A 23,379-nucleotide genomic window follows, 5' to 3' on the forward strand; every position below is an offset into this window, starting at 1 on the left:
GACTGCCTTACGTGCTTGGCTAATCAGAAAATCTACAAAATATATTGTTTTCATTTACAAGGAAGTATCTTTTTATGTGTTATTAGTTTCGAATTCATTTTCATTAGCTGTCTTCACTTCCAACAGCAAGGTTTTGTATACAAGAAGATGATTAGGCTGACGTACAGAAGACAGTTACAACAATGTACTTATTGGTATACATAAGTTCACGCTAAGTTAAACTTGTTTTTATTTCCTTCCCTGCACTTTTGTTTCAAGATCGAAAAATTAAACCAAATATACGGATGTGTCAGAAAATTCTACCGCGTTGTTCTGAAATATTTAGAGTTTATACGCTGTGCTTGTTCAAAAGTCTGTATTTTTCATCGTTATTTTGAAGATACGAATATCACGCATGGCCGTTTTAGAACTTATCACTACACCAAAACAAATTGCTTTAAGGATAGATGTAATCATTTTATTCTTTCAAATTTTAACTCGTAAACATGTATTTACCAAACAAGAATACCATTTGTCTTAAACTGGATAATATTGAATATAAACACTTTTATTTAAGATAAACAGATATTATAAATGATAGTCAACATAATCAAAATCTTTACCATAACATAACATACATATTTAAAAGTTTTTGAAATACCATTTAAATTTTTAAAAAAAATTAAAGATTGTTAAGCAACAACATTTCAGATAATTGGCTTGTAATAATAGAAACCAAGTTGTAGTTTTAGAAGAAGTTTAAGGTTTACTTACTAAAAGTATACTACAGGGTTATTTGAAAAACGACAAGTTCAAATCAAAAGAAAATTATCTTGTCAAATAAATTAAGTTGACACTAAGTCTATTTTATGTTAAGGTGGTTTTTAATGGCACGTCAAATATCGCAATATTTGGGTTTTTCCACTTGTAATATATAAATTTTTATTTGTATTGGAAAAAAATACGATTGTACTGAACAACTTCAATATGTATTGTACTATTGCATTGATCCTTAAAATCATTTTTTTTCGCCAGAAGTAAGTGTGTTTTGCTGAAAGGGTTTAAGAAACCAGCTTGTTGCTTATGACTAATGATAATGAAAAAGAACCTTTATATTTTTTCTCTTTGTACTAATACAAAGTATAGTACAGATATCAAATCATTCAAATTTAAATACAAACCGATGAAACCAATAGTTATGAATCACCGCGCATCTGTAATTTTAATTCTACTCATTGTTTTAGAGGCATTTTGATCCATTCACAACTTTTTTTTCTTTTGGAAATCTTCATACTGGCGACTTACCATCTCGTTCAAATCATCTAAAAACTCTGTTTTGAACCCAGTTTGTTTTACATGTAGGATTAAATTAAACCAATGAAATCCTTTCAATGTAAAAAAAAATCCTACTCATGTAAATGCAAGATACTACATAAACCTTAAAATACAAATGAAAAGTAAACTATATGCGAGTTTTTCAATTAATAATACAAATGAAAATCAACCAATACAGTTTTGAATTTAAACAAATAACTCTAATTAAAAAAAATACAATACAAATAAAAACTATAAAGTACGAAATAAATACACAATATAGAGCAATATACAATATGGAAAGAAAATTGTACGATGCAAAGGGAAACAAATCAAACGGATAAAAATTATACATGTCAGTTTTCTCTCCACTTTTGGGGTTGGGGTTTAAATGTATAAAGAACACCTTTATAGAACAAAATGAGTCTATGTTGTTAATTTTCCCATTACTTCACTACCTTCACCAAATGCGTTAAATTCTCAATCAAAAAGGGGTTAAAAGTTTTCCAAGAAGACATTAAACTGTTCTAGTTCCATTAATGATTTTTGGACTACTTGCTACATCTATGTAAATTTTATTTCGACTCCAAGTTTTCATGTTTTAGGCCATCTAATGGCTGATTTTTTTTTTGTTTAGCATAAGCATAAATTTTTTGTTTTATGTTTTTCAAGGGTTAAAAGATTTTCATAAATAAGGTATGTGTGATGATTTAAAGGTTACTATTGTGGTTGGCGCGGTGGCCCCTCACTGCTAGGAGAATGGGTTATGAGTTCAAATCCCGGCCGAGCCAGAGGTGGAGCTCCAATAAGGTGAATTTCTCTGTGCTTTATTTATATCTACATCATTCATTATGGGCAGGTATACGTCATGCAGTTTGAGAGTTATTGCAATGTTAAAAAGATCCGAGAGTAATGTCTTCGCGTGCCAAACCTTGCGCATTTGTATTGGTATTTAGCACTTTGATTGCAAAAGCAAAAGTCCTCATACCGTTATATAGCAACAAGTTTTACGATTTCGTGCCCCATTTTATTTGACAAATAGATCTTAAAAAGAAACAGAAAACGACAAACTGCAAACGCCAGAAACTGATTAATTGTTCTTGTGATTAAATGTAAAAATAGAAAAAAAAAGATAAAGATTAAAACCTTTACCAATATATATAACCTTTTTAACAAAAACCTGACAAGAGCTTGCTTAATTTACAAAGAATTCTAAGCTATGTACCTCACCTATAAATTTACACCTGACACAGATATTGTGTTAAAATTGCTGGAATACAAACACAAAGTTAACCATTAAAAAGCTCTATGATGGAAAAGGAAAATTTTCATCTCAAATCGTGATAATTTCCCTCAAATTAGATTATGTATTTAAAAAAATGCTTATTACGAATTCACTTTATCCTAAATGAAGTGTTCATTTATGATATCAAAGCCATCAATGAATAAATAAAAGTGCTGATTTTTATTATGATTTAATCTAAAAGGTGAAGAATATATATACATGTATATTGCATTGAAATATTGAGAACTCGTGCACATTTTACTATATAATGCATTTACACTGTAGAAAAAAACAACATATTTTGGTTTTTATTTGTACAATTGATCTTGAACTGTATTTAAATTGCTGAAAAATTGGGATTTAATACATCAGTTCTGAAGTACGCGTATGTTCGACTTTTAGACAGGATTTACAAATAAATATCATATAGTACATGTTTATATGCATTATAAACATAGATATCGTACGAAACTGAAACCCTTATCACTGTTACCGGAATGAGACAATACCTGTAACTGTGTTTTTGATTTAGAAATAAACATGTAGTATCCAAATTTCTTTTTAGCTAATACAACTGACAAAGGTGTGTAACCCAATTTTTGGTCACAATTGAAATGGATGATTTTGATATGAGAAAAAATATAAATTTCGGAATAAATATGAGATAATAGTTTTCTTCTTTAACCCAATAATTTGATTCTGATTGAGAAGATATATTTATTCAATACATAATCTAATAAAACATGAATCACACAATCAACAGAAATTTCGTTTAAGATGAATGCATTTCTTTGATTCACGCAATTATCACCACATATTAATTTGTTTTACTCTTTTTTCCTTTATAAAACCGGCTACTGCTACGATAGAAAAAACTTATCCCATTCAGTCTGCATGATCACCTTCGAATTAGGTTCCGATCCTCTCGGACCGTTTCGGAAAGGCATGGCAACGGTTTTGTTTCCAGAAAGCGGGCTTTATGCAGTATATGATCAGGCAAATCATGAGGATAATAAGAGCTATGCCCACTACCACTGCCACAGTGATGTAAATGGACATCCCTCCCATAGGCTTGGACGGTGTCTGGTTTTCTGCTGGGGTTTTTGTGGTGGTCTTTATGGCTGTTGTCTGTGTGGCAGTCATGGTTGTTGTCGGGGTGATGGGGGTAGTGGTAGTTGTAGTCGTAGTTGTGGTGGTAGTGGTAGTTGGATAAGGAGTCACGGTCACTTGCATGTTGACCACATTTTGTTTCCTCACGTTGTTGGCCTGAACCGTCCACCGACCGTCGTCATCAACGTCCAATGACTTTATGGTTAGGACACCTGTCTCAGATACCTCGTAATTTGGATTGTTATAATTATAGTACTTCAACTCCGTCCCATCAGGCTTTGTCCAAATGACGTCAGGGAATGGGTCTCCTCCAAATGTACATGAAATATTGAGGCTGGTGTGATACTTGCCGGTACTTGAAGTTGAAGAACAACTTACAGATGCCGGTACACAGGTTAGCTGGGGGGAAGGGACATTTACAATGGACATGTATTGGAGAGATTTTGGTGTACTACACGTGACAGATTCCGGTATAGGACTAGGAAGCACTTTTACCCACTCCAAGGCACAGGTGCATTTCCAATCGTTATCATTTACGTAGATACTCTTTATGCGTGGTAATGTCATTATTGATGAATTGGAAAGTTCTGTAAATAGGTTTCCAGATATATCAATATAAGCCATATTTGTAAGGGTCTTCGTGAAGCTCCAGTCCAACTGCTTTAGTTTGTTTCCATGAAGGTCTAAGACCTTCAATATTGGAAGACTGTCTAATAAGCGCTTGTCCAGTTTCTTTAAGCCCATCTCTGCCAGATATAATTCTGTCAATTTGCTTAAATCGTTGAAAGCAGACAATTGTATTTCAGTACCATTATTTCCAGACAAATTCAAAACTTTGAGTCTTGTTAACCCCTTTAACGTGTTTTGTGTTATTTCTCCAATTTTGTTGAAAGAAAAATCCAGTGTAATCAATGTTGTTGGCAAAGAACCGCTGGTTATGGATTCTACATTGCTGAAAGCCATGTAAAGTCTCTCAAGGTTCTGGAAGGAATTAAGATTTTTACTTTCAATCAACGGAATCTGGTTTCGAGAGGAAAAGGTGCCACTGAGTTGTAATGAAGTGAAATGACTTGGGAATCCGGAAGGAAAGTTGGTTAATCCTGGTCTGCAAATAGCAGAATCATTGGAACACTGGCACGCTGTTGGATAAGAAGATTCAACATCTCCAAAACTCACAACAATAAGTACATATGAAATCACTGTTATGGGGCTTTTACTTCCCTGCATTGTATGATTTTTCAGAGGCGTCTGAATTTTTCTTTTAGATTTGGTCAACTGTCCTGGATAGCGATGTTTACCTGTGCCTTTCACCTGCTATTGCGGCTTCAATGACATGTCCCGCTAAAGGTTGATATACACATACTCATGTTAGCAATACGTTTCTGGGATTCATTCGAAACACTTGATCACCTGACCAGGACATGTGTTGAAGAGAAAAAATATCCCCAAAGTTTACAAATATCATCCACAAGGTCCCCCGAGATAATGAGATTTTTTCAAATCGCTTAAATCTATTTACTAGTATCAAAGATCATTGCCTCGAACATATTTTATGTACAGCTAATAAAGGGATTGGACACAATTTTCAAAAACTCTCTTAGTGATACACATGAATGTTAATTTAATATTTACAACTATTATTTAGACTAATCTTCAGAAATCTTTTCAAGCAAGAAACAAATAAAACAATTATTCCCAATATCATAAAAATCTTAATCCGGGGGGGGGGGGGGGGGGGGGGGAGGGGGGTGTGGAGGGTACCCATAGTTCCCCAAAAAATTATTACCATACCAAAACCCCCAAAAATCCTTTTCAAAATCATGAAATTCCTAATCCGTGGAGGGGGGGGGGGGGGGGGCTAGTATAAATATGACTCCAAAAAGAACTCAATATTTCAATCTTTTCAAGGTAAATTTAGTAACAATTATCATTTCTGCGAAAAAAGCGGGGGAGGGGGGGGGGTGAACCCTCTATGATGCTATGTGCCTAATGGTTGGGTCTAACTTTGAAAAAAGTTTGGTGGCTATCCCCCCCTCCCCCCGGTTCCGACGCCTATGTGTTACTTTTGATTATACATCTAAACAAAGACTGCCCCCGGTTCCGACGCCTATGTGTTACTTTTGATTATACATCTAAACAAAGACTGGTTCAGTCAGGAAATGTTCCGAATTGCCTTGCTTTTAAATGCAGTATTCTTAAAAGGCAACAATTCTAATAAATGTGATAAATGAGGAATGGTTTCAATTACTTAATATATGTGAAGAAGTGTGAATCCTCTTTTAAACCTACTCGAAAGCCGCAATTTATTTGAGGAAGTTTGGTGCGGGTTGTAGAAAAAGAAGGATTTTGACTGGATGCAAGGAACCTTAATGTTACTAGTAAATTACATACAATCGTTAAATTCGAAATTTCTTTAAAAAATCAATCTTAAAAATCAATAATGGTTTGAAATATTTCAACATAAATCTACGACACAAACGTGCTCGACGTATCACAAAGTTTATTTTAACCGACAAAAGAAATTCGATATTTTTTTATTTTCATCAAGCCAAAAAAAGTGATTTTTACATTGAAATAATTACCTGGGAATGGTTGTTTTAATGCAATTAAATTGAAATTCGCATTAATTAAAAAAACGAAACCAAAAATTGATAACTGGATACTAGTGAACGGTTTAAAAAATATCAAAATATCATTTTGAAACTTATGAAAAGAATGAATAAAAAGGAATTGTACATGTTTAAAAGATATTTTCATAATGATAGAAAAGTACGTGAAAATGGTCTTAATAAAATCAGTATTATTATAAACACCCTTTTTGTAATTTTATGCACATCAAATTGTAAAACATAATAGCTTTTACATGCGGAAGTAAACATGCGAAGATTCGTTATCTTAAACCAGGGAAACTGAATTTAGCCAATTACTAGTACTAACTATTCGCAACAATTTTCAATATCGCGCGGTATTCAATTTGTCTGCCGCGCTTGGTGTGTTATAGGACCGAGGACATCCAAAAATAAGCATTCAATGCTTAAATAATGTCTTTAAAATTGAATTAACAGTAATTTAAGTAACTTTTTATTGTTTTAAGACAAAAACAAAATCATAAATGATTTACTTCGAATTCCTGATAAAAATGTATTTATTATTATGTAGGTTTGCATACCTTTCCATTGCATATCTATACAGAGATATATTCAAATCACTTGGAAATCTGAACAAAGTTTGTTTCAAAATCATATATCTAACTAGCATCACGGAATTATATTTTTCAATTTTGTATTTGTTATATAGATAAAATAACAGCCCTGATAGACTAGGTAGTATATCATTTTTAAGACAGCAAAATAAATATTGTTTTGTATACAAAATTATTAAGTTTACAACTTTATTGTCTTTTGACAATGGGAGTTCACCCAATAAGATATTGATAACATTGAAACCAATTCGTATAGAAGTATATTGGTAAATATGCATGCTTAGGTTGCTCCAAATTGTTGATATTCTTTCACAGCTTACAAAAACATGTTGGATTGTCTCAACATCCCGTTCACAGAAGGAACAGCAATCAGAAGATACAACATTGATTTTTTTTTTCAAATAGTAATTTACAGGAAGAATTCTATGAAGTAATCTGTATTGTAACCATTGAAAAGATGAGTCATTGGTTGTCTTAAAACATACATTAAAAGCATCATAAACACAAATTTCTACCCCATATTGTACCAATTCTGAATTCCATATAAGCATTGCAGTTGGGGTTATTTTACAGACAATTAGTTGTTTGTAGATGGGTTTTGTACATTTGTCTTGCAAAAAAAAGGTTTGTAATATAATGGAATATATGGAGTAAAGGATCTCTTAAATAAACATTTGATATGTACTGGTAGAGAGGATTTTAGATATGTTGATATAGCATTAACTATACTGTTGTATTGCATTGTACAAATATGCTAATCAAATTTTTTTTTGGAAACATACATGTGACAAACATTTTCCATTACCATCTAGAAAGTCATTGATGACCTTTACACCTTTTTTGTACCAACTTTTTATAAACAATGTTTTCATACCAACTCTGATATGACTATTATACCAAATAGGCATAAATAAAAAGTTTTGTTCAATATAATTATCATCAAAAGATTTTATAACATAGAGCATTGATTTAAATACATCTTTCCAAAAATTATTATTTTTGGGAATAACACATTCAGTAATAAATGCATCACCAAAATCAAGTAACAAGTTGACAAAGTCTTCACCATTAATGGCCTTCAATATGGAAGTCCATGACCTATGTCCAACAATTAATCTTTTAATCCATGAACATTTTAATGACAGAATAAACTTGTTAATATACAACTTTTTTAAACCGCCTCTTTGATATACTTGAATAACCACTGCACGTTTTATTTTATCACATTTGGCATTCCAAAAAAAATTCAAAAATATCCTTGTTCAATGTGGTGATTACCTCTTTAGGAGTAGGTAAATACATAAATAAATGATTGATTTTTGGAATAACTAGATATTTTACTACCGTCACACGTCCAATTAGTGTAAGGTTTCTTCTTTTCCATTGTTGAAGCATGCTTTTAATTTCTGTAACTTGTATAGAATAGTTTAACTCAGTAACTTTTTCAAGATCGACAGAAAAGTAAATACCCAGTAAATTAAACGTTGTTGAGCCCCAATCTAGTTTCCATCTCGTGTGGTGAAAGACCTGATTTGAGAATTTTTTTGAGCCAATCCATATAATTTTTGTTTTTGAACTATCTATTTTCAACCCAGAAATGTTTGAATAAAAGTCTAGAGTATCTAAAGATGCAAATAGTGAGGTAGGTGAACCATCCAAAATAAGAGATGTGTCATCTGCATATTGATTTATTTTATGTTCTTTACTGTCTATTGTAATATCCTTTATTTTATTGTTTTATTTGATAAGAACTGAAAGTATTCTAGCACAAAGGGGGAATAAATAGGGTGCAATAGGGTCTCCCTGTCTACAACCTCTTTCAATAGAGAGGTAATTAGATAAAAAGCCACTTTGCAACACTGAAGCCTTAAAATTTGTGTTTAATATTTTAACCCACTGGCTTATATAATTACCAAAACCATAACAGCATCACGGAAATTTTTTAAAAATAATTTTTTAGATTAAAAAAAAAAATAAATATCTGAAACTCTCAAAAATGAAAGATCTTTCTCTCATGAATGTATAACTTAGGTACATACATACACAGATAACTTGGGAACAGGCAACATGTTATGTATGCTATTTATTCTCCATGCTCATTACAGATGTCAAAGGGAGTTGACACAGTTTTCAATACCCTAGTCCTCTACTAGTGATACATTTAAAAACATATTCAAGTACACGTATATAGTAAATGAAATATGGTATAAAATTGTCATATTTACAATTAGTTTTCAAATTCATATCTGTAGAATAAATGTTTAATAATGTCATTTTTATAAAATATGTAAATAAATGAAAAAAAAACCCAAATTCAAATAGATAAATGTAATATTTCTTTTATTCTTCAAAATTCACTTTACTAAACTTAAGCCGCATTTTCATTTTCTTGCTTTATCCTATATTCTATCACTTGTTGCAAACGTCGTTAAAGTAGATAAATGTTGGATTGATAAGGAGGGATAAATCAACATTGACGTAAATTCAAGGATGTTTTAATTTGAATTTGAAAGAATAATTATAAAAAGATTCGTCAGTTTTTCCACCATTGTTTGAGTTTTATTGTAAAAGAGTTCTTTTGTCTATGGAAGCATATATCATGAGCTTTTTAGGTTGCATAAGAATTTTATTCAAATAATAAAATGTTTTATGATTAATCTTTACCCGACCTCCTTACATTTAATCGTAAAATCAATCGACTGCCTTCGTCCCTGGCTAAAGTGCACTTGAAATCGACTAAGTAAACTTTACGTGTGTAAAGAAAAATATATCTTATCTTTTTATTAGTTTCTTTATTCTTAATTTGCTATCTGCACTTGCAGCTGCAAGACCTAATTAACAAGTGGATGATTTAACTGACGTTTAAAGCCAGTGAAAGAACGAATATACATGCATTTACTTGAAGATGGGAAAAGTTTGTTTTGATTGCTTCCCTTGTGCTCTGAGTGCATTTTTATGGAATTTCCCACGATTTCATTTGAAATAAAAATCAGGTTTTGTTTGCAAGTATGGCAAATAAGAAGGTTTTTTCTATAAGTACAATGCAACTTGAATTATACCCTTGTGTTTTCATTTCTGGAAAATATTGTTAGTTGAAGCGTTCAGTCTGACTATGAACACAATTTCTCCGTTTTACAGGTGCATACGTCATATAGAGACATGGTGATAATTTTACTTCAAACAAATTACAGAAAATAAGACTGTTGATTCTTTAAAAATAGGGAATTTTATGCACGTGTTAATGTATAGTATTGGAACTGTTGAATAAAGGTTCATGTTCATACAGTGCATGCTAGGAAAAGATAATACGGATTCTCTTTCCTACGTAAATAACTTATTGTTGGCGTATCAAGAGATTCACTAGAGTAAAACAGGATATCAGTTCATGAAACAATCTGACAAGAAGAGGATTTTGATAGAAATATTCTATCCAAAAATGGGAAAGAAACATGTTGGCGACAGACATATGTGGAGCTTGGTATCTAGTTACTACCAGTATTTCAAGATACATATAATAACCAAAGTACTGAAATACTGAAAGCCGGGCTCTTTTGGTGTGTCTTCATGCATATTGTGTAGTAAAGACTTAAAATCTCTCTCTTTCTCTCTCTCTCTCTCTCTCTCTCTCTCTCACATGCATTTAATGTCGGCAAAGCGTCAGAGAGCGACCAAATTTTGTAAGCGGCTATAAACAAAAAAAAGTCTGTCTAGTAGAAAAAAGTTCAACAGTTGCTGCTTTCAATTTTGCAACAAGTGATATATATTCAATCCCCATTTCTTCATCGCGCAGCAAAGTAGTTCATGGAAATTCATGCGCATTGTATGTGTCCAAAATGCAGGCTTGTTTTTTAAAACACATTATTAATAAGAAAATAAAAAAAAGAAACAAAATGCCAACACTTTTGACAAAACTATTTGGTATAGCGGAAACTTTTGCTTCGACGCTGTTTGGTTTTTTGTTTACTTTTGAAGTTGTGCTATTTATAGTAACATTGGCGATATGTCTGCCTACAGTCAGGACTCTGTTTTCGGCTAAAAACAAGTCTAGCTGCATAGGAGTCACGAAATTGTTATATTTTATTTTATCTTTTATTTTTGTATTTTATCTTTGTTTTTACAAATTGCAATGATTTTTTTAAAAGGTATTACTATTTTAATGTCTCCTCACCCAAACCAAAGACTCAAGTGAGCTTTTCTCATCAAAATTTGTCCGTTGTCTGTCGTCGGCGTTGTTGTTGTTGTCGTTGCATAAACTAGTTACATTTTCATCTACTATATCAAAACAACTAAGCAAATTTTAACCAAATTTTGCACAAAGCAATATTGAGTGAAGGAAATTTCAAATTTGTTCAAATGAATTGCCACACACTCTTTAAACTGGGGATGATAAAGAACAAGATAAACATTTGTTGATATTTTTCAAAATTCTTCTTCTCAAAAACCATAGGGACCTGAAGCTCTTTCAGAAGCATCCTCAGGTGGAGTAGATACAAGACCCTCAAATTTTATGTACTATTTAATTTTTATATAGATTTTTTTTTAATTTAAACAAAGTGAATAGCAACTAGCACAATACTGATTGACATAATTAATCAAAACTTGATTAAGTGAAACTAACACCGATATTTATGCCAGGTAAGCATAGTATGTAGTTTAAAATCCATGAGAAATGCCAATCATTTGGTTCCATCATTTTATTGTAGGATAGTAGAAAACCGAAAAAAAAACACCAACAAGCAAAGGTGTTTTCGTCAGTGTATGTGGCCGTAGCCCACAATAAAACAATAACACATACAATCCTAAATTATCGGTTATCATTTATTGTATTAGGGGTGTTTTATATTGCAACAAACCCCTTTTTCTGATTTCAGGAGATTTTAGATTTCATAAAATTAAATTTTCATCAAAAATCAAATTAAACCAAAAACAATATAAATCGTAATAAATATGTAAATATTTACACAAAACGACCAAAGATTAAATTGTAAGCATTTTCAAAAACATCATAAAACAATTATGACTGTTTGATCAAAACAAAGCAAAAAGGATTACATGCATTCTTTTGCAGTTGTTGATTAAGCGTTTGTTAATCATATACCGTACATATTGTAAATTCAATATGAGATTCCGGTCTCTTAATCTATATCCTCTTTAAAGCTGCCTGATATTTGTTATGTTTATAACTCCCAATATTATGCATTCTTCGTGTTTTTCTCGGAATCAGGCTACGGACCGTGTCGAAACGATCTTGCATCGGTTTCGTTACCGACTTTGGAGAAGGTTTTCTTTTTCCATGTACAGCAATGAATTACCAGGCAAATCATTGAGGTAATGAAAACGCCCCCACCTGCAGCAGCAACCATCATGTAAATCGTATTTATGGAGAATATACCTTCCACCGTCTTTGATGTCATTTTCAAATTGTTTCCTATAGATAGTACTGGAGCGATCTTTTTCGCTGGCGTCTGCTTAACGATGGTAGTTTGTTCGGTGGTTGTAGTCGGAATGGTGGTCCTGGTTGTAGGAGGAATGGTTTTCCTGGTGGTATTACTGTTTGTTGTGGTTGGGATAGTACTAATTGTAGTGGTACTGGTTGTGGTGGTGGTAGTTGTAGTTGGAACATCAGTCACAATCAATTGCATGTTGACCACATTCTGCTTTTTTACATTGTTAGCCTGAACCGTCCACTGGCCGTCGTCATCAACGTCCAATGACTTTATGGTTAAGACACCTGTCTCAGATACTACGTAATTTGGATTATCATAGTTATAATGCTTCAACTTTGTCCCATCAGGCTTTGTCCAAATGACGTCAGGGAATGGGTCTCCTCCAAATGTACATGAAATATTGAGGCCGGTGTGATATTTGCCGGTACTTGAAGTTGAAGTGCAACTAACAGATGCCGGTACACAGGTTAGCTGGGAGGATGGGACATTTACAATGGACATGTATTGGAGAGATTCTGGTGTACTACACGTGACAGATTCCGGTATAGGACTAGGAAGCACTTTTACCCACTCCAAGGCACAGGTGCATTTCCAATCATTGTCATTTAAGTGGATACTATTTATGTGAGGTAATGTCATTATTGATGAATTAGAAAGTTCCGTAAAAATGTTTCCGGAAATGTCGACAAAAGCCAGATTTATAAGGGTCTTGGTGAAGCTCCAGTCCAACTGCTTTAGATTGTTTCCATGAAGGTCTAAGACCTTCAATATTGGAAGATTGTTTAATAAGCGTTTGTCCAGTTTCTTTAAGCCCATCTCTGCCAGATATAATTCTGTCAATCTTCCGAAATCGTTGAAAGCAGACAATTGTAATTCAGTGCCATTATTTCCAGACAAATTCAAAACGTTGAGTCTTGTTAACCCCTTTAACGTGTTTTGTGCTATTTCGCCAATTTTGTTGAAAGAAAGATCTAGCGTGATGAACGTTGGTGGCAATGAACTGCTTGTTATGGATTGTACAATGCTGAAAGCCATATAAAGTCTCTCCAGTTTCTGGAAGGAATTTAGATGGCTGCTCTCAATCGACGGAATCTGGTTTCGAGAGGAAAAGGTGCCACTGAGTCGTAATGCAGTGAAATGACTTGGGAATCCTGACGGAAAGCTGGTTAATCCTGGTGTACAAATAGCATATACATTGGAACATTGGCATGATGTTGGACAAGAAGATTAAACATTCCCAAAACTCACAACAATAAGTACACATGAAATCGCTGTTATTTTTCTTTTATTTTCCATCTTTGTTAAGAAATAATTCGAAGGCTCATTAATTCCTAAATTATGTCAACTGTTTTAACCTGTGCCTTTCACTGAGTGTTGCGGCTTCAGTGTCACGGCATGTCCTGTTAGGGGTTGATATGGGGAGTGATAATACGGTTCGAGGATTTATTCAAAACATTTGATCACCTGACCAGGACATGTTTAAAAAACAAAAAGCTCATAAATTCATGTAATATGCACAAGATCACCACAGGTAATGAGACATTTTAGATATTTAACATTTCCATCAATTAAAGGGCATCGATTTAAACACATTTTACTTGCATATGTCAAATGGATTGGACACAATTTTCAATATCCTAGTCCTCTACTGGTGATGCATTTAGAAATATAATCAAGTATATAATAAATGATAAATAATATAGTAATATTGTTGTGATATATACATGTAGTATTCAAATTCATATATGTACATTGAATGTTTATTTATGTCTTTTTTTTCAAATACAAATAAATGACAAAATAAACACATCCAAATAGATAAATTTGATGGTTGTTTTGTTCTTCCTCATTCTTTTCAAAAATTTACGGCGCTTGTTAACTAAAATGTTGATCAATTTATTGAAATATACACTTATTACATGCGTTAATAAGAATAAAACAACCAGTTTCAGAGAGAGAGAGAGAGAGAGAGAGAGAGAGAGAGAGAGAGAGAGAGAGAAGGGGGCTTTAGACGTTAGGCACAAAAACCTATGCCTTGCTTTTAGATGCAATAAACTTTAAAACCAACAATTTTAAAGGCTATGCTAAATCAAGGATGATTTCATTTACTTACTATATGAAAAGGTGTGAATCCCCTTAAAAAAACTGTTCTAAGAGCCGCTGTTCATTGGCTGTTGTTTTAAGGAAAAGAACGATTTTGGGTGTTTGGTTTAAGGTTACTTGTAGATTGTACTTGTAGATTATGTGTAATTGTTCAAATCGCACGTGCATCGAAAAAGTTATTTTTAAAACCAGCAATGTGTCTAGCTATAGTTTCTTTGCACAATACACTCTCTGCTTAAAGTATGAATATGTCGGCATAAATCTACTAATGTTCCAGATGTTATTTCTCAAAAGTAGCATATTATTTGGTAAATAAAACAATAAACACTTAAACAGAGTTCCAAATATGTTGATACTTACCGTAAAACAATATATTTTTCTTGTAGATGTTTGTCCAATAATTTGAATGTTTTCAGTTTCAGTCAAAAAATAGTTGACAAAATCCTTGTTAAGAAATTAATGATGTTTTAAACAAATGAAAATACTCATAATAAGTAAAAGATTGGAAAACAAAATGTGAATTATTTTAGGTAGCATAAAAAAAGATAAGATAAAACAAAACTATTATTACATTATTTTTTAATTTATTTATTTTTACCATACATGTGAAATTGTAAAAGTGTTTCAATAAAAAAATTAATACTATTATAAAATCCATTTTGTAATTTAATGCTTACCCAATTGTAATGCATAATCATTCTTACATGTTTTACATGCAGAGGTTAAAATAAGAAAATTCATTATTTCAATTAGATGGCGATTTACGACAATGCCTACCTCTTTGCAGCAAGAGTCCATATACGGACGTAATAACAATGATAGAAATTAAAAAAGAAAACAATGATTAAGAATTGTTTGATTTCGGTTCATTATATAATAGACGTCCCAACGTGGAAATAATGCTCCTCCTAGGTAAGCTTACCTGCCTTTTATTGTATATTTGTGTTTACAATGATAAAATTAGGCATCTTAACACTTCATTTACCGAACTTCTAATTTGTATACAGTAGTTCATTTATATCTTCACCCCCCAAAAAATGTGCCCCGTATTTTTATTTTAACTTATATTAGCGTAAAATAAAGATAAGTTTACAATAAATGCAATGTGATACAGCAGTATCTATTGTCTAAATGTAACGATGTGTATGTTTATACATGTATCATATGTAATATATATTGTTTCGATGAATAATTGAATTTAAAGGGGCATGGTCACGATTTTCGTCAACTTTTATTTTTCTGTTTTTTATGATTTGCAATGCTTTAGGAATGCATTTCTAATGATCAAATAAAAATTGGGTGCCAGTCGTTGAATTTTAAGAAAGATACAGGGCTTACAATTGTTTGTCAGGTAAACAAGGCTCGTGCCCTGTTTTTGTTTACATAAGTTCAATATACCAGTAAACATCTTTTTAAAGATGGTTTGTTTATCTTATTATTCATTTTAAGCATAAATAAACAGTTCCTAACGATTAACACATTCATTTTAAGTCTAAAACTGGAAATTTCACTTCAACATTCAAAATGTAAACAAACGCGTTTTTTACATAGCGAAGAATTGTAAGCTCTGTAACTCGTTTATAACTCATCAAATGACACTCAAATTATGGTTGCCTATTAAAGATACCTTGCTGAAGCATTGTAAACATTCAAATCGAAAAAATAATTTTTGACCAAAATCGTGACCATGTCCCTTTAAACTGATACTGAATTATCAACATGTTTTCATTCTTTATAACTTTTCTCATTCGGCTCTTCTATTGGCATATCAGTTCCCTATCCGTCTCTTATTATAAACATAGTAAAGACCATTTATTCAGGAAATCAAGGAACGATAAAAAAGGTCATAATATGAGCTAATAATATGATTGTATTTCACGTAATCATATTTTCAATTTGTTGATCCATTCATAGTTTTCCGTTTTACATTATTTGATCCATGAAAATGTTTTACCAGAAACATCGATAATGCAATGGAACTACAAGAACATTTAACATTTTAAAAGAAACAGCCTGGATGGTAGTTTGTGATGCTAGAGACTTGTATATTTAGGTCGTCCAGTATAAATAGATTCCTTTAAAACACATAGGACACATGAGACGTGGTTCAAATTAAGTACGCATTTCTAGGTTACAATTTCTATTAATTTTTCACCAATGAAAGATCAAGAGAGAAAGAGAGATGCAATATTTTATTAGTTTTAGCTTCGTGTTTTAAGTGCATTTTTAGTGATCACTTCAATACTTTCGAGATATTTACGAATGTTTAAACTTAGTAAAATTTGGGTTGAATTATTTCCCTTTCGCTTAAAATTCTTGTTTAGTGCATTTTTTAAAGTTTTGAACGTAGTTCGAATTCACAAAATTGACAAAAAATCTTGTTCTAGTTCCGAAAGCTATGACCTTTCTCACTCATATCCTAAAATCTAAATAGCATTTATCATATATAATACTTAATCAATCCAAACAATATTTTTGAGGTTTTTTATAAACAAGATGCAACTTGAATCTAATTTGTCTGGGAAATGGTCCCAATTAAGGTCTGAAGAATAAAGTTTTAATTATGACTGAGGCATTATCTTTATTGAAACCATCTATAACAAGGAAGCTAAGAAATTTTATTTATCTACCAAGACCTTTATTAATTGATATTATCGACATTAAACGATGATGTTTTTAAAAATAATATAACCGTAACTACAAAAAAAAAAAAATCATAAATGATTTATTTTGAATTCCTGATCAAAATGTAATTATCATTATTTAGGCTTTGTATACCTTTGCATCGCATACCTATAGAGAAATTCATTCAAATTGCTTGAAAATCTGAGCAAGGTTGGTTTCAAAAAGAGTACATATTTCACTGGTACATGTATCACGTAAATGAGTTTATAGGTTTAAAAAAAAAAACAAAACCTTAAACTCTCACCAATAAAAGAATGGCTTTAATGAATGTATTGCTAATGTACATGTATACACACGTACAACTTAATTTGGCACAGGCAACATGTTATACATCCTATTCACTATTAATTCTCTCTCAGAGAGAGAGAGAGAGAGTTTTAATACTTTTTTTCTGTATTCTATCACTTATTGCATGCGTTGTAAACGTAGATAAATGTCTGATAAATAAAGAGGGATGAATCGTCTTTAAAGTAAGTTTTAAGGAAGTTTTTTATTTGAATATAAAAGAATCATCTGTTTGCCAGCATTGTTCAAGTTATATCGTAAAATTGTTTAATTGTCTATCAAAGTGTAAATCGAGAAAGTTTTTGTGCAATACAAGCAATTAATAAAACAAATTAAATGTTTTATGCTGAATGTATACCAAATCACCATTTGTTTATGCAATCAATCGACTGGTTCCGTGTTTGGCTAAAATCTACTAAACTTTAGTTTACAAGTGTAAGGGAAAATGTATCCTCTTATCTTTTTATCACTTGTTCATTTTTAATATACCATCTGTACTTGCAACTGCAAGATCTAAATAAAAAGATGATGGTTAAACTGACGTTTAAGGGCAAATCGAGAACGTACGTACACGCATTAACTTTAAACTTATTTTTTAAAAATTGATGCTCTCCTTGCATTCTGAATTTAGGTTGACTGCACTTTTCAAGCTCAAGTTTTAAGGAATTTTTCCTTGATTTCATTTGAAATAAAATTTTCAGTGGTAAGTGTGACGAAAGTTTAATTGTGTTTTATTCAGTATGATGCAACTTGAATTATACCCTTGTGTTTTCATTTCTGGAAAATATTGTCATTTGACCGTTCGGTTCTGAAATTCTGAATTTGCTATGGACGCGATTTCTCAGTTTTCGTGCATATGTTAACATAGACATGATGATAATTTTACTTCAAGCAAATTACAGAATGTAAGATATGAGACTATGTTAAAATAAAGGAGTCATTACACATGTTGATGGATAGCATTGGAATTGTGTTTTAATGTTTTATACAGAGTTGTATGTTCATACAGGGCATGTTGAAAAGAGGAAAATATGTATTCCCCCTTTCGTGAATAACTTATAATTAGCAGATTTAGGGATTCAATAGAGTAAAATATGATATCAGTTAATAAAATCAATCTCTCTAGAAGAGATTTTAACAAAATTGAAGATTTCAAAATGGTTCTTATAGGAAAAAAATAGGTTGTCAACAGACATACGAGTAAATGGAGCATGGTATTTAGTACCTATCCAATTCAAGAAACAGAGAATATGACTAAGTTAAGTCTAGCTGTGTCTTTGTCAGGAACTGGACTTGAATTTCTCAAATTTTGTTTTACTTTATCTTTGTGTTTACAACTTACAATGCTTATCCAAGTATTACTACTATATTGTATTATCAACATTAGAATGTTGATCGTTGAGTTGCAAAATAATAATTCTTTGTTATGGTATAAATGTGTGCGCCATGTTTCGTTAACAAATAAATAACTCAAAGATTCTTTTATATTTTAAACATAATGAATAGCGACTAACACAAAAATAATTGACACAATTAATAATTATATATTTACTGTGAAACTAAAAGCAATTCAGTTTCACGCTAGGTTAACATACAATGTAAAATCCGTCAGAAAAATATACCATATAGTATTTTAAACAAAATATAATTTGAAATTGCAATTATGCCCATAAATCGGTAGCATTTTTCTCAACCCATCCACCCCCATCTCATCATCGTAAACATGTTTCAAGAGATAAAACTCGATATTGTACCTTTATTGTTGGTTATTGGTGGATTTCAATTAAGACAACAGTGTCTGTGGCCAAAGCCCACCATAAAACTGTATATTTTCCAATAATAATAGATAAACTTATATTCTCGGCTAATTTTTACTGTGCTATGGATGGTTTATCTCGCGACAACCCCCTCTTCTTAATATTGTAATTTCACACAATAATCAATCTGATTTAGAGAGATTTTATTCCATAATATTACATTATCAACATAAATCGATGTAAATCAAACAAACATAAATCGTAATAAATAACAAATCAATAGGATACAAACAAACTACAGAAGGATATTTTTGATAAAAGCATTAAATAATATATTCAAAAACATTGCGATAGGATTAATACTGTTTAAACAAAACAAAGCAACAAGAAATACATGCAGTCTTTGATAGTCGTTAATGACACGTTCGTGAATCAAATACCTAGAAAATTGAAAAGTCAAATTGATGTCTGTGTTTGAATCACGAAAAAAATTGCCATTAATTACAAGGTAGTTTTTTCCCATGAGATTCCGTTCTCTTATACTCTACAAAATTGCCTGCTATTCGTAATGTTCATAACTCCCAATATTATGCACTCTTCGTGTTCGTCTCGGAGTGAGGTTCCGGACCGTGTCGAAAAGGTCTTGCTTCGGTTTCTTTTCCGACATTGGAGGAGGTTTCTTCTTCCGTGTACAGCAATGAATGACCAGACAAATCATGGAGGTAATAAACGCGCTCCCACCGGCAGCCGCCACCATCATGTAAATCGTATTCATGGAGAACATCCCTTCCGCCGGCTTAGGCGTCGTCTGGTTTCCTGCAGGTGGAACTGGAGTGGTCTTTTTAGCTGTCGTCTGCTTAACAGTGGTTGTGGTGGTGGGTTTGGCGGTAGATGTTGTAGTAGGTTTTTCAGTGGTAGTGGTAGTCGTGGTGGTAGGAGGGGTGGTAGTCGTGGTGGTAGGAGGGGTGGTAGTCGTGGTGGGGGTACTGGTTGTTGTTGTCGGAGTGGTGGTTGTGGTCGTCGTAGTGGTAGGGGTAGTGGTAGTAGTGGTGGTGGTAGTCGTTGTAGTGGTGGTTGGAATATCGGTCACGGTCACTTGCATGTTGATCACATTCTGCTTTTTTACATTGTTAGCCTGAACCGTCCACTGGCCGTCGTCATCAACGTCCAATAACTTTATGGTAAGTACACCTGTCTCAGATACCTCGTAATTTGGATTATCATAGTTATAGTACTTCAACTCCGTCCCATCAGGCTTTGTCCAAATGACGTCAGGGAATGGGTCTCCTCCAAATGTACATGAAATATTGAGGCCGGTGTGATACTTGCCGGTACTTGAAGTTGAAGAACAACTTACAGATGCTGGTACACAGGTTAGCTGGGGGGAAGGGACATTTACAATGGACATGTATTGGAGAGATTTTGGTGTACTACACGTGACAGATTCCGGTATAGGACTAGGAAGCACTTTTACCCACTCCAAGGCACAGGTGCATTTCCAATCGTTGTCATTTAAGTGGATACTTTTTATGTGAGGTAATGTCATAATTGACGAATTAGAAAGTTCTGTAAAAATGTTTCCGGAAATGTCGATATAAGCCAGATTTGTAAGGGTCTTGGTGAAGCTCCAGTCCAACTGCTTTAGTTTGTTTCCATGAAGGTCTAAGACCTTCAATATTGGAAGACTGTCTAATAAGCGCTTGTCCAGTTTTTTTAAGCCCATCTCTGCAAGATATAATTCTGTCAATCTTCCTAAATCGTTGAAAGCAGACAATTGTAATTCAGTGCCATTATTTCCAGACAAATTCAAAACTTTGAGTCTTGTTAACCCTTTTAACGTGCTTTGTGCTATTTCGCCAATTTTGTTGAAAGAAAGATCCAATGTAATTAACGTTGTTGGCAAAGAACCGCTTGTTATTGATTCCACGTTGCTGTAAGCCATATAAAGTCTCTCCAGTTTCTGGAAGGAATTTAGATGGCTGCTCTCAATCGACGGAATCTGGTTTCGAGAGGAAAAGGTGCCACTGAGTCGTAGTGAAGTGAAATGACTTGGGAATGCTGACGGAAAGCTGGTTAATCCTGGTGTACAAATAGCAGAGACATTGGAACATTGGCACGATGTTGGACAAGAAGATTCAACCTTACCAAAACTCACAACAATAAGTACACATGAAATCACTATGGCACATTTAATTTCCAGCATTTTTAGTAAATTTAGTTCTTCCTTAAACTCTGTTCTTTTGTTTTCGTAAACTTTTTTCTGGATGTCGATTTTCGCTGTTGCTTCACAATAATTTCGTTCCAATTTTAAGATGTGTCCTTCTGAGGGTTGATATAATGGTAAAGAACGGAGGTTAAAGCGGGTTCTGGTTGCCCATTTACCACGGCTTTGCTTTTGATATTTCTCATAATACGTCATGTCAAAATTAATGAATTTACATGAACGAGACAGAGGAATGCCGGATTAAGACTCTTTTAAAGAACAACGACGTGATTCAAAGCCATGAATAACTTGAATGTCCAGAATATATCATATTAGAATTTAATGTCTGTGGAAACATAATAAGGGGATTGAAAAGGTAAGTGAAAATCTTGCTTCGACCAATCATCGCCAAGAATGGGACGAAATGGAAGGTCCTTTGAGTAATGGCAGAAAGATCGGCGCGTAATCTAAAGATTTCTATATAGAAAGTCTCTCCTGGATGGCTTCTCTTATTTTCTAATTTTTCATACACTTATTTTAGTTTGCGCCCCAAAAGAACTTGTTGACATCCCCTAATCTTTTTTTAATGATTTTATTCAGAGGTTACATGATCTATTGACGTAAAAGGCATATTTTGAATGATAACAATTTGGACCATTGCCTCTGTTGGCAAAATCAACAAAACCACTAGTGACCACGTCAGACATTTTATTAAAAGTAATATTTTGTCGAATCTAGGCTTAAATTTTCATAGAAATTTAAAACCACATATAAATTTCAAAGCTAAACTTTCCAACGAGTGGGAAAATAATAAATGCCGTATGCCATAGTATTTTACTTTAATTTGGTATTTTTGTTTATTTGAGCGATTCATGACTTTTCAATGGAACTGCGCATGAGCGCAGAAAGAAACAACCAATTTACATACGTGTATAGATCAGTAAATATATTTTTCCTTACTTCTGTGATATTTTCATATGATTCAGTAAGTATCCAAATAATGAGTAGTCTTTAATCTCCCAATCGTAAGTCTCTACTGCTGCTTGTTCTAGTAATCCAAAATAAAGAAGATGGGTGGATAAGGCGTGTAAAGTGCCCATGGAGTTTTTATGATAAATATTTTTTATCTCTAGTTTTTTTCCCGGCCGGCCCTGAACCGCTTCGCATATGTTTCGTTCATGCGTAATATAACTTTATAACATGCACTAAGGTGTTACAAATATGTCTGGTTGAAATATGTTGTATGGTGTGATTGTAGTATATAAAGTATTTAAAGATTGTGAGTGTTGAAAGTAATTAAAAATAAAATAAATACGGCGTCCAGCGCGCACAACATAGTTACATGTATGTTGTTGTTTATGTTTATAGTAAGTGAAGTTAATACCTGAATATAGTTAGAACATGTGCTTTAGCAAACTTCTGTTATAAAATATTTGAATAGATTTAATTTGGAAAAAATATATTCAAAATTGTATTTCACGACTAAACCGAATGGGCATTTGCGCCATCTTATTCCCCATCTTCTTATTTTAAAAGATATTCATAACATTTGTATTTTCCGAGTAAAAAAGCCCACCAATTGGTTATTGTACTTATTTTCAAATTTGCAGCATAAAGTAAGATTTTATCCTGACATAAGTAGTTAATTAAATGAATTTGATAAAATACGCCACATAAACCTTTAAGGATGCTTGAAAATAAAGAGATGACCAATTAGATCTACTTTTAAACTTAGCCATAATCTATAATTAAGTAAAAAAAACCCAACATTTTAACCATTGAAACTAAACAGTTTGATAAAATATTTTGTTTTTGCACATTGTTCGATCGGGTTATCATATAGCTTAAAATTTCATTTTTATGATATAAACGATACATGTACTTTAATAGATACATTACTTAAGTGAAAAAGACTTGACCCATTGAGTTAGCAATACTAGTATTTTATGATTTATGATGAAGGTCCTCTGAAATAAACTAATTATTTTTAAGATATATTACCTTCTAAA

General features: G+C 32.5%; 2 protein-coding genes and 1 pseudogene across 2 annotated transcripts; all 3 read right to left on the reverse strand.

Annotated features, from left to right (window-relative positions):
• Positions 1-3,277: 3,277 nt before the first annotated feature.
• Positions 3,278-5,004, reverse strand: LOC128155355 (leucine-rich repeat-containing protein 24-like). Its single transcript, XM_052817026.1, has one exon. The coding sequence runs from the start codon at positions 4,913-4,915 to the stop codon at positions 3,488-3,490; it is 1,428 nt and encodes a 475-aa protein (XP_052672986.1). The 5' UTR covers positions 4,916-5,004; the 3' UTR covers positions 3,278-3,487.
• Positions 5,005-11,911: 6,907 nt separating this feature from the next.
• On the reverse strand, positions 11,912-13,589 carry LOC128155354 (leucine-rich repeat-containing protein 4C-like; annotated as a pseudogene).
• Positions 13,590-19,353: 5,764 nt separating this feature from the next.
• On the reverse strand, positions 19,354-21,649 carry LOC128155352 (platelet glycoprotein Ib alpha chain-like). The gene has a single exon (XM_052817023.1). The coding sequence runs from the start codon at positions 21,584-21,586 to the stop codon at positions 19,727-19,729; it is 1,860 nt and encodes a 619-aa protein (XP_052672983.1). The 5' UTR covers positions 21,587-21,649; the 3' UTR covers positions 19,354-19,726.
• Positions 21,650-23,379: the final 1,730 nt, after the last annotated feature.

Source organism: Crassostrea angulata, chromosome 7 (genome assembly GCF_025612915.1).
Source record: "Crassostrea angulata isolate pt1a10 chromosome 7, ASM2561291v2, whole genome shotgun sequence".
Classification (NCBI taxonomy): Eukaryota; Metazoa; Mollusca; class Bivalvia; order Ostreida; family Ostreidae; genus Magallana; species Magallana angulata.

What these genes read in the sequence shown, in the direction of transcription:
- LOC128155355 (XM_052817026.1), bottom strand. Translation starts at nt 4,915, where the DNA reads ATGCAGGGAAGTAAAAGCCCCATAACAGTGATTTCATATGTACTTATT.
- LOC128155352 (XM_052817023.1), bottom strand. Translation starts at nt 21,586, where the DNA reads ATGACGTATTATGAGAAATATCAAAAGCAAAGCCGTGGTAAATGGGCA.